General features: G+C 42.4%; 1 protein-coding gene across 3 annotated transcripts in view; it reads left to right on the forward strand.

The window, feature by feature from the left end:
* Window positions 1-16,520, forward strand: part of Lekr1 (leucine, glutamate and lysine rich 1) — a 184,869-nt gene that overhangs the window by 146,139 nt on the left and 22,210 nt on the right. For all 3 annotated transcript variants that reach the window (XM_052730840.1, XM_052730839.1, XM_052730841.1), the window contains one exon: window positions 3,992-4,085. In XM_052730840.1, the coding sequence (XP_052586800.1) occupies window positions 3,992-4,085 (94 nt within the window). The remainder of the gene's footprint in view (window positions 1-3,991; window positions 4,086-16,520) is intronic.

Here is a 16,520-nt window from a genome sequence, read left to right on the forward strand (position 1 = left end):
TATATTAGCTTATTATATTTGCCATTATTATGTTGGAATATATATATATTATGTATATTCTTTCTATACCTAACTTGTTTAGTGTTGAATGTTTAATTTTATCAAAGACATTTTTAATGGACTGAGGTGATCAAATAGTTTTTGTCCTTCATTTTGGTAGTTTATTTTGCTTATTGATTTACATATGTTTAACTATTATGAATAATGATAATAATCATTTTAATGTTTGCTAATATTTTGTTGAGGATTTTTATGTCTGTGTTCATCAGGGTTATTAACCTGTTAGAACTGAGATGTTCTGGTGTGGCTGGAGTAAACAACAGGATAAGGCTGGCATCATTGACTGTGTTTTGAGAGACTGCCTCATACTCGATTCAGTTTTGTTGAATAGTTTAAGAAGAACATGACATCAGTTCTTCTTTAAATGTTTGATAGAACTCAGCAGTGCAGTTGTCTTGTCCTGGGCGTTTCTTTGATGGGAAACTATTTTTTAAATCACTGATGTAGTTTCATTATTTGTTATTGATTTCACACACAGTCACAGGCACTCCGGGGGAGCCGAAGCTGACACAGAATTCTATGGAGCTGCAGTTCCAGGTGGTTGCGAGCCACCTTAAGTGGGTACTAAAAGCCAACTCAGGGTCTCTCTAAGAGCAGTGTGCACTTAACTGCTAAGCCATCTGCAGTCCTCGGCTCTTCATATTTTCATCTTTAATATTTGTGTTCATTTGTTTTTTCTCAACTTGACACAAGATCAGTTCAACCAAAACCTTAATAGGAAAAAAATGCCTCTATCATATCGGTCTTTAATCAAGTCTTTGGGGCATTTTCTTTTCCTTTTTTCCCAACATAATATTTTTACTAATTATTTGGGAATTTCATACAATGCACTTCAATCATACTCGCTTCCCATTCCTCCAAGGTCACCCTCCTACCCTTGTGTCCCCCCACCTCAAAAAAAGAAAAATACACCAAATCCAATTTGTGTTGCCATATACTCATTGGAGCATGGTCAAACTCCCAGTCGCCAGTTCTTCCCACCCCCGCCCCTGCCAGAAGCCATCAACTGTGAAAAGCTACACTTCAGCATCTTTATCACAATTTTTAAGGGCTCTCTTCAATAGCTTCCTGTCTGGACTGTTTCTTTTTTGGCGTGTGTGTGTGTGTGTGTGTGTGTGTGTGTGTGTGTGTGTGTGTGTGTTGAGGGGAGGGGTGGGGGTGTTGTCACAGAAGCCGTCTGTGTCTCTTGTTCTCAACTATGAGTCTGCAGTCATCGATACTGTTGCAAAAGAAGCTTCCCTGCTCATATCAGCCCACAGCAGCACAGATCATGAGCTTCCTCGTGGTTTCCGGTGGCAGCATGGACAGACATCCATGAGGCCTCCAGCAGCACCAGGGTCCATGGACCTCAACATGGCTTCAGGCAGCACTACAGACCACCGACATCAACTTGGCCTCCAGTGGCCGCATAGGCCACAGACATCAACATGGCCTCCAGAGAGCACAAACCATAGAGGTCTTTCAAGAAGGCTTAATCCAGAAAATAAACCAATCTTCATCTTGGATATCTTGCTGTTGCTCAGAGTCAGGGTGATCATGCAACTGGGCAGCACGTTCAGGGTCAGTACCTGTTCAAGCTCCAGGCTGCTGTGTGCCAACCTGCCCTTGGCATGAGCAGCTCTGCCAGTACCCTAGGCATGACCATCATGATTTCAGCCCATGGCAATACCATTGCTCCATGCTTTCCCCTGCCAGCAAGGCAAGCAGCGGAGGAAGAGGCAGCAGCACTGGTAGCCCCATGCCTTGGGCCAGGCCCAAGGGCCTAGTGGCGGCACTGACCCACGAGGCAGTAGCTGGGCAAGGCAGGCCAGGTGGTGACCTGAGCCTCCTGGCAACTGGAGAGCTGACCCCACTTGGCAACAACATGTTCCTTTGTCCACTGAGGCTGGGCTCACATGCCTCCCATCGCCGCTGTGTCTAGTTCCTCTTCTCTCTGATGCACACGCTGCTCTGTTCATTCCACCACCAATTTTTTGCGATTCCATGAAACCACTTAATTTTTTTCTTTTTCTTTATTTCTGTCTGTCTGTCTTTTTTATTGTTGTTGCTTTGGTTTTGGTTGCCCCCCCATAGGGTTTCTTAAGTAACAACTCTGGCTGCCCTGGAACTCGCACTGTAGACCAGGCTGGCCTCAAACTCACAGGCATCTTCCCATAAGAACTGTCTTTTTTAGTTGTTCCTGAGTGTGGTTCTGTAGGTTTATCCTCCGTTGCCTCATCTCCCCCGATGCCTCCGTGGGTCTCTCAGGCTCCTCGAAGTCGCCCACAGCCCTGCCGGTGCCGGTGACTGCTGCCATCTTGAATCAAGTCTTGCATTTTCTTGATTGATGTGGGTGGGCAACTCCTGGGCAGGCGGTACTGTTTATATAAGAAAGGAAACTGAGCAGTCCATGGAAAGCAAACCAGTGTTCCTCTATTGTTTTTGCTTTCGTTCCTGCCTCCAGGTTCCTGCTGTGCTTGAGTTCCTGCCTTGGCTTTGCTCAGGGCTGGACTGTGCTTAGAGAATAAATAAAATAAATGCTTTACTCCCCAAGTTACATTGGCTTATGGTCATCATAGCAATAGAAAGCAAACTGTAACAGTATTTTTATTATCTATTTCATTTTCTTATAATCTGATATTTATTTTTGTTGCTAGAGTTTTTTTGCCTGGCCCACAGTCAGGGCAAATCTCTCTCACCTGCCAGTCCCAAGCCGCTCAAACCCAACCAAGTAAACACAGAGACTTATTTTGGTTACAAACTGTATGGCTGTGGCAGGCTTCTTGCTAACTGTTCTTACAGCTTAAATTAATCCATTTCTATTAATCTATACCTTGCCACGTGGCTTGTGGCTTACCGGTACTTTACATCTTCCTTGTCCTGATGGCGGCTGGCAGTGTCTCTCCCTCAGCCTTCCACTTCCCAGCTCTATTCTCCTCCTTGTCCCGCCTACACTTCCTGCCTGGCCACGGGCCAATCAGTGATTTATTCATTGACCAATCAGCAACATATTTGACATACAGACCATCCCACAGCATATTTTCTCTTTCCTTTTTCTAATTTGGGGTTTGGTTTGTTAGTTCTTTGGCATGAAGCCATAGGTTGCGCATTTAAGGTTTTCTGCTTCTTTCACACAGTCACTGATTATTGTCAATTTGCCTCTTGACACAGTTTTTGCCCCATCACAGTTTCAATGTGTGTGTCTCCACTCTCATTTGTTTCATGAAAAATTTACATTTATTCCTTGATCATTGGTTGTTCAAGAATAAGTTATTTCACATCCATTTCATTGTATCGTATTAAACTTTTCCTTACTGATTTCTAGTTTTATTGCAATATGATTGAAAATGATACTTGATATGACTTCAGGGCTTTTTAAAATCTTGTGTACATGGTGGGAGGTGTGTATGTGTGCGTGCGCGTGCATGTGTGCACATACCATTGCACATATGTAGCGGACAGCCTCGGGCATTGAGCCTCACCTTCCACCTTGTTGAGACGGCATCTTCTGTCACCCTGCATACACCAGGTCAGTAGTCTAGACGGCTTCCGGGAGTCCTGTGTCTGCTTCCCATCTTGCTGTAGGAGCTCTGATATTGTAGAAACATGCCTCCATGTCTGGCTTCCTGTGGACTCTGAGCCTCTGAACTCAGGTCTTCGCACTTATAATGGCAAGCACCCTACCCACTGAGCACCTCCTCAGCCCTGGACTTCAGTCTTTAAAAGAAGTAGTTGAGGCTTGCCTTCTGGTCAACCACTCTTGAGTGGGTGTGCTGAAGCAGGAGAAAGGACAGTCAGAGGCGACTCCGGGGTTCAATCTACAGCAATGTCATGTTGATAAAGGGAGTGAGCACATTATGTTGGGGAAGAATAGCCTGTGAGACAGGGATTGCAACTCAGGAGGATCACGAGGGCTGAGTCCCGACTCATCTGTTGGGTTTGTGGTTTTCAGGGAATTGATGCTGGTTGCCCATAAGAAAAGCATCGAGCAGATGCAGGAGACCCTGAGACAGAAGCTGCTGAGTGATGATAGCTGGAGGGAGAAGGTAACACTGGCTCTCATCAGCATGTGTCTTGTTTGCCTTGGAAACATCCTGTCCTTCTGCCAGAAGACTATTCCACATAGATGTCTCTGCTTCTCTGAATACTTTTCATTCCATCTGGAATTTCCCACTCCAAATATACTTAAGATATATGCATTTTCCAAAATATTAGACAATGTGATAGGAAGTAAAAAATGGAAAATAAAAAATAGATTTTGAAATCTTGTAATGCTAGGATTTTTCTCAGTTCTTATACAGAAAACCATAATTTTAAACTTTAAACATTTACCTTTTTCCAGCAAGTGTCAGAATCTGCATTTGATCATATTTGTTAAAGCATAGAAATACTAATAATTCTCACTTCTTTGCTTCTAAGATAAGAAAATAGAAATGATTTTAAATTATTAGTTATGAAAATTCGACCAGTTTACTCTGACAGGATTAAATGAATAAAAATTTCTCTTTTTATTACTAAGAATGATTGGCTCTCAGAGCATGAAAAATATCCACTGTGGTCTTTGGACTTCGCTATATTGTTCAAGGTTTCAACAATGAACAACTTAAATACAACTAAGTAAAGCAAGTCACGCTTTTGAAGCTATAGTCTCCACTTTCTCAGCAGGCGCAGCCCCCCTCACCAAGGACTGGTGATGAACCCCTCCCTGCCACAAATTTCAGTACTCCTCGCTGACCCCTGGAACCCCGCTGGACTCTGGGCCTAAGCCTCTCCACCGAGCTCTCCTCCTGCTGTGTCTTGTATCCAGCCCAGGCCTTTTCCCTCAGTGTCATCATTATAGCAAAGGTGCTGGTGCTCTGTTTGGAATCCAAGGCCATACACATGCTAGGCAGAGCACTACCCATGAGCTCACCCGGCCCCCAGCTCACTGTTCTTCTGCGGTTTAAAGTTTCTCCAGAACTGGAGCTTTCTACTGAAATTCGCGTGGTGTGGCTATGCCCCTTGTGATTTGTTCAGCCACTGTATCGGGTTCTTGTTGGGGATCGGATCCTGGTGTAACCTCAGCCACCTTCAAGCTGCAGCCTCCACTTGTAGCCCCTCGCCGTGCCAGCCAGCATAGGGAAACCGTTTGTGCGCTGTTAATGCTGTGCTGGATTTGAAATCTGTCGCTTCCATTTCCAGACATCCTCAACCAGCACTAGCCTGCTGTGAACCAATGCCTTCTCCCTTGTTCTTAGATAGTCAGATTATGACTATAAAATGACCATCTGGGTATGGTTACCCACCTGTTACCCCAGTGCTGAGGCTGGGGCAGGAAGAAGGACTTTGAGGCCAGCCTGGGCTGAAGGGACGTTGTGTCAAGAAGAAAATCACTGTTAAGTGAGTTGTACATAGGTGGGAATAAAATCTGAGACTGTGGGCTGAAGTTGCTAGAAATGCTCCAGTCTAACCTCGTCTAGCTGACCTTTTTGTTCTTGGGTAAGTCTCCCACTTCTAATCTTTGATGATATTGAATGGGCTTATTTAGATGGCCTGCTCTTCTTCATTTCCCCGACCCTTGTCATTTGAATGTTTAAACACTCAAAAAGATGATCCTCCTAACATGTACAATGCCTTTGGTTCCATTCTAGGACCACCAAAACTATCAACCAAACAGTCCAAAATAGGAGGCTTCTCCTTTAATGCGAGATGTTAGAATAGTTTTGGCCCTGTGGTGAAGGCCTAGAAAAGTACCTGCCGTGGCCACAGAACTTGAGATGAAAACAGCTTTTGGGAGAGCATGTGTGGATGTTTATTATGAGATTCTCTAAATGTCCTGTTTTTGAGATTGTTGTGGTAGAGTTAATCCAGATAGAGGTATGGCAATCATTTCCTCCAATCCCTGAGGTCTTCCTCTTAGGCTGATGGTGTGAATGTTCCTGCCTTTCCCCACCCTGCTCTCCACACCCCCACCCCACTGGGGTTTTAGTACCTCCCATTGAAGAAGGGTCTTTATGGCTCATCCCAGTTCTTCTACTCAGAGGTCAAGCTAGTGCTAGCATCTGGCATTTAAAAAATCAGTGTTCTTGCTTTATCCAGAGTCAATCCATGGTGGAAAGACTCCTGTGTAATGTTGTAAAAGTTCCTAAGTGCTTGCTGTGTCCAATGCATTATGCTTATCTCACAGATACCTTGGTATGTATAATTTCCTGTAGTGTAAATGGGTGTCTCATTTTGTTGAGAGGACATCATTTCTTAATAAATGTTACTGTTTAACCAGCAGTAAATCATGCTCAGGCCAGTAAAGTCAGAGAATAATAAGACTGTCTTGACTGTGTTAGCTATTAAGACTATGAATAAAAAGTTCCCTAAAAGTCCTCTCATGAGAAAGGAGAATCACTAATATGACATTGTCATCTCTTTCTTGGGTCACTGTGCCTTTGCGTAGGAATGAAGTGTTCTCTTTACAAATATATAATGCACAAATTAGAATATACTTAATAACTTAAATGCTTTTAACATTTTAAAAAGTAGATAACAATTTGTGCCTGTGCTTAATTATTTTAGCGTATGTAAAAAAAACACATAATAGGATCAATAGTTGCTATGCAACAAAGAGGGCACATTTTCAAATAACTGTTTACTGATTGTCAGGAATTTTTGTTTATTTTAAGTATTGCTTGGATACAAAGAAAGCAAATTAATGGGCATGGTGAACCTTTAAAATTGGTTCCAAGTGCACAATATATTGTTACTAATCATTTAAAATTTTGTGATGGAAAAACCCTCTTGCAGCCTGAATAATTATATAACCAATTCGTATCACTTGTTGACACTCACTTTTTAGTATAGCAGACAAATTCCAACCAAATATTTTCTTAGATTATCATTAACATATTACAGTCTAGAAACATTTTGGAAGTGTACTAATGACCTCATTTTTAGTACATAGACCCTTTGAAAACAAACAAAACCTTATTTCATGGCTAGAGTAACCACATTGACAGTGAAAGGCAGAGAAGTAAACTTCACTTCAAGAAATAATGAACTCCAAATTTGCCAGGTTGGTGGCTCATATCTTTAATCCCAATACTGGGGAAGCAGAAACAGGAGAATCTCTGTGAATTTGAGGCCAGCATGGTCTTCAAAGAAGAGTTCCCGGCCCCCCAGGACCCTGCCTCAAAAAACAAACAAAAGAGAAATAATAAATTCGAATTAGAAGAAACAAACAAACCTCATTCTTTTTCCTGTAGAATGTTCAAATGACCTAATGCTTCCTAATGTGTTGTAATATGCAATCAATGAGGTAAAAAGACCAGCATGCAAAATACAAAGTTTGACAGTGATGAAGTTATTTATATAATGTCATTTGTAATTATACATAATAAACATGTGGCTAAAATATTGAGGGCATAGCTTAATTTTGAATTAATAAAATCTAAACATTTTAGTTCTAGAATCATCTGCAAGGAATGTCTGTTACAAACCAACAATCCAGATAATGAAATGGCCCCATTATTAGAGGGCTTGCTGTACACCAGGCTTTGCGCTGAATCCTTTTTATAAGTGTAGTTTAACTGTTACAACATTATCGTTCCAGTTTTACAGATGAAAAATGAACAAGACTGGGAGAGGTTAGGTAGTGTATCAAGGCTATAGAGCAAGGAAGTGAGCTGACACTAACTTCATCCTCCAGGATCTAAATGCAAAGTCCAAGACTTCTGCATTTCACAGGGTACAGTCACATGACCAGATTTACTCTTCCATCTGAACAAATAAAACAGTGGTTTCAAGACATCTGACAGTGACAGGACCTGTGAGTGGGTAGCGTAGTCCCTTGATCGTCTTCAGGCTGTGACACGGGGAGTGGGAAACAGGCCGAGCTTGGCAGGTTCTGTGAACCGAGGAGGCCGTGGAGATGAAAGCGCCCACAGCTCTCCAACTAGTGTTTGCAGAAGAGCGTTCCAAAGAGGAAGGCTGCAGGTGATCTAGAACGTCCCTTAGTGTGGGAATGATCAACATGTGCGTGTTGAGACTTCAGCCAGGGAAGGCCCATCTGAGAGAAGTAAAGAATCAAATGCTTACATCCAGCCAGGCGTTAGCTTGTTTTCACCACAGACTCGAGAACCTATAGTACACAAGACACTCAGAAGGCTCCTCCATAATTGGCATTCCATTATTGGGCATTGTTAGCCCTAAATTAGATGAGCTGACCCTGACAGATGTCAAAAGGAAAACTTAAAGTAAGCTGATTCTTTTTTTGTTTGTTTGTTTGTTTTGTTTTTCGAGACAGGGTTTATTTGTGTAGCTCTGGCTCTCCTGGAACTTGCTCCGTAGACCCGACTGGCCTCGAACTCACAGAGATCCACCTGCTTCTGCCTCCCAAGTGCTGGGATTAAAGGCATGAGCCACTACTGCCTGGCTAAGAATCTCAGAATAGATACCACACATATCCATAGAAATACAAACATATCCAGATTCTGGAAGACAAACAGATCCCAAGCACAAGCTCCTACCAAGGTAACATTCACAGTCTCTGTGTCTGATCCATAATTTCCACACACAGAAAGAACCAGAAGAATAGAATTCATAATTAAAAGAAAAATCAATGAATAAACACTGACTCAGAGGTGCCGTGAGTTGGCCCAGTCTCCCAGAGGACCCAGGTTCAGTTCCTAGCACCCACATGGTAGCTCACAAGTGTCTGTAACTCCTGTATCAAGGGATCTGATGCCCTCTCCTGGAATCTATGGGCACTGCACATACAGACATTTGTGCAGGCACAACACTCATGCCCATAAAATAAAAATAAATATTTTAAATGACTCGGAAAGATACCAGTGTTAAGATCAGATGATAAGAACATAAAAACCATTGACATGAGCGCTTGCCATATGTCCAAGAGGTAAAGGAAACTTCTATCATGCTAAGTTTAGTCATGTAAGCTAAAACAAAATAAACATGGAAAAAGTGATTCAGACAAGAGTACTAATAGAAATTTAGACACTCCAAAGTCCAGTGCACCTCAAAACACAGCGAATAGAAAAGTTTTTTTGATTAAAAGAAGATTTTCTTTTAAAGTCTCAAAAAGTGAAAAGCAGATCATCAGTGAGCTATGAGCTGAACTCACATGGCCTGATGTCTGCAATTAGGATTCCTGAAGATCAGAGAAGGGAAGACAGAGGCCTCTGAATAAATGATGGTGAAATGTTGATAAATTCAGTGAAAGTAGATTTGCAAAGCTCAACAGACCACAAGCATAAGAAAGCAAACACACTAATGGACGTTATAACCCAAACTCTCAAAAAAAGTGATAAATTTCCTTTTTTTTTTTTTTTTTGGTAGAAATCAGGAGGCTGTAGAGATGGGGAGAGGTTAAGAGTATGCACCACTCTTGCAGAGGACCCAAGTTCATTTCCCAGCACAGATGTTAAACTGCTCACAACTGTGTGTATCTCCAACTCCAAGGGATCTGCAGGCACCTGTGCTTATGGATACATACTCACATACAGACACATACACATACATAACTAAAAATAACTAGCATATCTTGCAGGCAGGACACTATTGTTCATCTAATGGTTTGTGACCAGCCTGGTGTTTATGTTTCTCCTTTGGTAGCAGGCAGAGTACCTTCCTGTACCAAAGACTCTAGAACACAGGCATGAAAGCTCTATGTACACCAGTTCAACTTGTTCATGTTCAGTGAGTTGTGTAGGTGTTGTCTTCAGCAATGGGGCCTTGCTGTCAGTTTGTGGAGAACAACCTATAGTCTTGGCAACAGACTGAGTTGTTTGGGGGTTCCCATGGGATCCCTTTGCCTAACAACACAATTAGATGTAATCTAATCCTGGGACAGGAAGCTTCATTTGGTGACAAGAGATGGCCAGTGGGGACTCTGTCTCCCCCATTATTGGCTATTAAAGTTAGATCACCTTCATATCTGTATTTTAGGAAGTTTCTACTGTGTTAGGTTTCCATACTGCCCCTTAATTTTAGCTGTCGATCCTCATATTCCCTCCCTCTTCCTCGCCCTCCCCATTTCATCCCCCCTGCATATCAGTCCATAACTATCCTATTTACTCTTCCTAATGAGATCTGTCTTTCCTCACTAGTCCCTAACTCCATACATAACCTCTTACTTTTACAGATTGTAGCTTGGTTATCATTGACTTAACAGCTAATATTCACATATAAGTGAATACATACTATATTTGTCTCTCTGGGTCTGAGATACATAACTCAGGATGATTTTTTTTAGTTCCATATTTTTACCTGCAAATTTCATTTTTAATGGCTGAGTAATACTCCATTGTGTAAATGTATAACATTTTCTTTATCTGTTCTTCAGTTGAGGGATATCTAGGTTGTTTCAGGTTTCTAGCTATTTTGAATAGAGCAGCAATGAACATGGTTGAGCAAGTGTCCTTGTGGTAGGATGGAGCATCTTTTGGATATATGCCAAAGAGTAATAGTTGGATCTTGAGGTAAATCAATACTCCTCTTACTGAGGAAGCACCACACTGATTTCCATAGTGGCTGTACAAGTTTGCACTCCTACCAGCATGGATGAGTGTTCCTTTAATCCCACATCCTTGCCAGCATGAGCTGTCACTTGTTCTATTGATCTTAGCCATCCTGACAAGTGGAATGTGGAATCTCAAAGTAGATTTGATTTGCATTTCCCTGCCAAGTAAGGATGCTGAACATTTCTTAGCCATTTGAGTTTCCTCTGTTGAGAATTCTGTTTAGACCCATTTTTAAATTTATTTTCTTGATGACTAGTTTTTTGAGTTCTTTATATATTTTGTATATTAGCCCTCTATTGGATGTGTAGTTGGTAAAAGTCTTCTCCCATTCTGTAGGCTGCCACTTTGAATGACAGTGTCCTTTGTCTTACAGAAGCTTATCAGTTTTATGGGCTTCCAGTTATTAATTGTTGATCTGAGTGCCTGTTTTGTTGATGCTCTGCTCTGAAAGTCTTTTCCTATACCAGTGAGTTCAAAGCTACTGCCCACTTCCATTTTTTTTTAAATCAGGATCAGTGTAACTGGTTTTATGTTGAAGTCTTTGATCAATTTGGAGTTGAGTTTTGTGCAGGGTGATAAGTATGGATCTATTTGGATTCTTCTACATGCAGCCAACCAGTTAGACCAGCATCATTTGTTGAAGTGTATGTGCGTCTAGCTTTATAGTGGTTTGAAAGAAAATGGCCCCCAAAGGGAGTGGCACTATTAGGAGGTGTAGCCTTGTTGGAGGAAGTGTGTCACTGTGGGGGTGAGCTTTGAGGTCTCTTTTTCTCAAGCTTCCCTCAATGTTACAGTCACTAAACTTCCTGTCGCCTACAAGATGTAGCACTCCCAGCTCCAGCATGTCTGGTACACGCTGCCATGTTCCCCTTCATGATCATAATGGACTGAACCTCTGAAAATGTAAGTGAGCCACCCCAATTAAATGTTTCTTTATAAGAGTTGCTGTGGTCATGGTATCTCTTCAGAGCAATAGAAACTAACTAAGACAAGCTTCTTTTTCAAACCTCATGTGTCTGTAGATGTATGGATTTATGCCTGAGTCTTCAGTTCTATTTTGTTGATCGACATGTATGTTTTAGTGCCAATACCATGCTGTTTTTTAATACTGTAGCTATGTGCAACTTAAAATTGGAGATGGTGCTACATACTGCAGTTCTTTCATTATTCAGGATTGTTTTAGCTATCTTGGGTTTTTTGTGTTTAAATTCTAAAAATTAGTTATTTTTTATTTATTTTTTTATTTTTATTTTGCAATACAATTCAGTTCTACATATCAACTACGGATTCCCTTGTTCTCCCCCCTCCCGGCCCCTCACCTTTCCCCCAGCCCACCCCCCATTCCCACCTCCTCCAGGGCAAAGCCTTCCCCGCGGACTGAGATCAACCTCAGTCCAGGTAGGTCCAGTTCCCTCCTCCCATGCCGAGCCAAGCGATCCTGCATAGGCACCAGGTTTCAAACAGCCGACTCATGCAATGAGCACAGGACCCGGTCCCACTGCCTGGATGCCTCCCAAACAGATCAAAAATACAAAATCAGAAGCCTAGGGATATAGCTCAATAGTAGGTCACTTATCTAGAAAGAGCCAGACACTAGATTCCATCCACAGCACCACAAATGCTATTACTAGGGATAAAAGTCATTTCATGACAAAAGGGTCATTTCAGTAAGAGGAGGTAATAATCCTAAATGTTCAAATGAGTTTAAGTCTCCAGCACCTGTGTTAAAAGCTAGACATGGCTTCTCACTGGTGCTATAGGGTGTAGAGACAGGCATTTGCTGCAGCTTGCTGGCTGCCAGCCTAGTTCCAAGTTCTGTAGGAGACCCTGCATCCAGGGAATAAGGTGGAGAGTCACAGAGCAGGGCACGACACACAGTGTCTTTGTCTGGCTTCTGCATGTGTTCTCATGGTGCACAGATACACTATACACAGTCACACACACACACACACACACACACACACACACACACACACACACACAAATGATATATGCATAGAAAATTATATTTACAATATATATTAATATGAAGCAAAAAGTGATGGAGCTACAACAGGAAAAGAAATGCACAATTAGAAGTTAGTATCTTTCTCTTAATAACAGACAGAAAATAGCCCAAAACCCAGAAAGAATAAGTAGTATGGAAAGTCGCATACTGATTTATCTTTAAAAGCTACACTGAAGAATACTGTTAACAAATTGACATGGCGTTGTTTGTAGAGCTCTCCACTGCCCAGTACTGTATGCATTCTTCTCATGTGCACATGAAGCATTTACCAAAATGGACCATAGCTTGTGTTACAAATTTGAAAGGATTGGAGACATACGAAGTATTTTCTCTGACCACAGTAGAATTAAATTCAGTCATTAACAGAAATATCACAGTATTTTGAAACCAAACAAACATTGAATCTGTGCCTTGAGCCACGATGCTCTGTAGGCATGTGGGGAGACAGTTTTGATGGAAGAGCCAAGCTCATAGAACCACAGAGTCCAGGAGCAGTGGCATGCCTGTCTGCCCTCTGTGCCAGTGCTGATTTGGTGTATTGCTTTGGAAGCTGTTTTGTTTGCTTGTCTCTCTTTATCATTTTTTATTAGCGTGCAAAATAATGGGTTCCATTATGGCAGTTCATACCCCTAGTATCACTGTGCTTTTCTCTCAGCCTGCTTCTCAATCTAAACGTTGGGGAATAATGGTTTTCAACAGTATTTGATCTTTCCATTTGGAAAACAGTACACTTTCTTTTTAGGAAATATGTTTTCACAAATGGTCTGTGCACTGTCAAATAGAAATGACTGGTCTGGCTCCTGGTTTGGTGTCTAAAGCTGATTTGAAAGATGTTGGATGTTGTTGAATAACAAGCAGTTATGTGATCACATGGGAACTGTCTCCATGGACAACAAAGAATAACAAAGTCAGCCACAAAAATTCCACTTTGAAAGTAGTGAAAAGACAGTACATTGTTCATCAATATTAGACACAGACGGTATGAAATACTAGTAATGTGTTTCAGTAACAAACTCAACAGGTATTCCAGAAGCAATTTCTAGAGTGCTCTGGAGTCACCAGGGAGCCTTTAGCAAAGATGTGGGTTGAACCAGGAGAGGATACAGATGAATGGGAAAAAAAATGAAATCCTAGGCTTTGTACCCAGGTTTTACTTTGTGTCCTTGCATAATACTTATACTTATTTTTTAGAAATCTTTTCCCCTACAATTGCTAGAAATAACTGAGTTATTACCTATAAAATAATTTGTGCTTTATTTGAACCCCATCAGAAGAAGAATTTGTTTTGTACAAAACTTGTCCTGCCATCTAAGCTACTTAACAGTTTATATAAAAACAACCATACACTTGGCCTGAATTCATCTTGTCAATGTTAAGTACTATAGTTAAATAAATCACTGTGACCATAGGCTTATCATTTCATCCGGACTAAGTAAGATCATGCAGGAATCGGCAGCTTTGTGCCATGGTGACACCTTGTCACAGCATCCCTGAAGTGAATCATTTTACTTGTCTTTCTCAGCTTGTGCAAATTGAAAAGCAAACTGGTAATGATCAGTCTCTCTGCTCCCGTCTGCCTGTAGTGCTTCTCTTCCTGTTTCCCCTCAGCCCTTCGATTTTCTCCCTCCTTTTCCTGTAATGGTCCAAGGGTGAGAGGATCTCAACTTCTGCTCAGGCAAGGTGTCACCTTTCTTCTGAAAGATGCTCTTTGTTTCACCTACATCAAGGGACCCAGCCGATCTCCTATGTAACCTCCTCTCTATAGACAAAACTAAGGAGATTCCTTCTACAAAAGCTTCTTCCAAAGTCCTTCTGTCATCTAATTTATAGTCTAGCCTGTCCCACTGACTTTATGTACCTAATTACTCTCCAATTTTGAGTAATCAGTCCCCATTTGAAAAGATAGAGTCTGTCCTAAAATATTTACTGGATCTACCAATCAACCACACAGGTTGGTTTCTTTTCAATTTTGCCGCTTGATATTTTAGCGCCCTGGTAGACATTTTGTCCCAGGGTGCTCTAAAAATGTTTAAGGCTCTGAAGATATAGTTTAGTGGCAGAGCTCTTTCTATCTCACACGAAGTCCTAGCTTCAACCCCCAGCCCCAGTGCAGAGAGAAGATAGGAAGGGAGGGGAAGTGGGGGAGACAAGGAGAGAAAAGAAAAACCTAGGGGAAAAATAGTGTCTGGGCAACTTATAAACCATTAACTCTTAAAGTTCTACCTTTAAGATTTTTAAGAACTCTTAAAGTTCTACATTTTAGACAGAGTTTCTTCCTTCCACGTGTTCTTGGCTTTCCCACCCCAGTTTTTCTGGAGCACAGTAGTGAAATGGGGAAAGAGTGGAAGGCAGGCTGGAGAAAGCCAAGAGGTGCCATAGACAGAGTTCAGACTGCATCTGGCCAGAGTTCTGGCCAGGGGAAAGCAGGCTGGAGGCCAGCCTGTGCTGTGCTTACCAAGCACACACCCGGTGTGAGACGTTTTCGTCTAAGGAAAGGGGCACCTTGACAGTCCGCACGAAGGTGTCCTGTAGGCTGGTCGTGTCCTAGCAAAAGTTCTTGTGAGGAGTTTTGATTTTTTTTTTAATTGATGCATTGAGAAACCACTAAGAGAATAAAATAATCTACATTTTGTGAAGAACACTGTGTCATATGCAGCATGGACAGGGGAAAGGCTGGAGTGGCCTTTGTCAGAATTAGAGTAGTAGGAAGGCAGGTGCAGTAAAATGGGGTACAGACATCTTTTGTTTGGTGTGGAGAGGAGGGAGTAGCTGAGAAGATGTTAGTGCTGGGTCCAGACAGAGGGAAAGCTGGGGAGAAATAGGCTTTGGGGCAATGTCAAGACTTGTACACCATGCAATTCACTGTGAGTTGTCAGGAGCATCTGATCTTCAGAGAAGTGTTCTTTCCCCTCTGAACAGTTCTGTAGTGTCCCTTCAAGGTCACCAGTAACCCTTCCCCAAGCAATGTAGAAATGTATTTTGAGAGAGCCGGAATATCTCCTTTTATTTTGTCTACACTTTGCCATTGAGCAGCCCTGTCCTCCGGGCAGTAAATCCTACTGACCCTGGGGCTAGTCTCCTAGCTCACTTTATTTAATCTAAAGAGTTTCCGGTAAACTTTGTCAACAAACTTTCTGTGTCCTGGTATCTCAGTTTCCGGAATCCCTTGAGAAATTCAGGAAGACCTCTTTCCTTCTCTAAATGACCAGAATCACACAGTCAGAAGCAGTCAGGCTGGGCAGTCTCTTCCCAGGTAACCTGGCACTCACCACATCCTATAGACTTTATCATTCTGGCATGGCGCAGTGTAGACCTGGAGCTGATCTGTCGCTAGGATCTCATCTCCGATCTCAGAAGCTGAAGTCCGCATGAGTGACTCTGCTCCCCAACGGTGTCTTGTCTCTTGCTCTAGCAGGCAGAGCCAAAGCCAATAGTCACAAGCCACATTGAGGAAGATATTGGCCCCACTACAGGAAAAAGGGCTTGATGCTTAGTGCTGTCCGAAATGGAAACTCCTGCTGGGGAAGGAGTGAGTTATGGTTTCGTGAGCTGTGAGGTACCACAGAACATCCTTCCATGTCCGTTCTGTGGTAGAGACGGCAGGGCTGGCACGTGGAGGTAATCTGCACTGACTGGAGTTCTTGCCCGTGCTACAGCCGTCCACAGATGCTCTGCCTCACTTGATCCTCATAAAGGCCCCCAAAGGAGCCAGTTATAACTCCACCAGGAGAGGTTGTGATCGCACAGCCAGCAAGTGTCAGAGCCAGGACCGGGACTCAGTTCCACCTCCAACTAAAGCCCTTGTTTGTTTTTTCCACAGTTCACAGAAGCATGAGAGACTGGAGCAGGGATTTCTAAAGCCCCTTCCAGCATTGTGATTCTGTCTGCGTCTCCATGTGGCTGTGGACATCCTTGTCTGTCTTCCCTCTGGTCTTCTAGCCTCACTGGCACTCAGAAGACAGTCT

Source organism: Peromyscus californicus, unplaced genomic scaffold (genome assembly GCF_007827085.1).
Source record: "Peromyscus californicus insignis strain IS unplaced genomic scaffold, ASM782708v3 Scaffold_9__1_contigs__length_137607984, whole genome shotgun sequence".
NCBI lineage: Eukaryota > Metazoa > Chordata > Mammalia > Rodentia > Cricetidae > Peromyscus > Peromyscus californicus.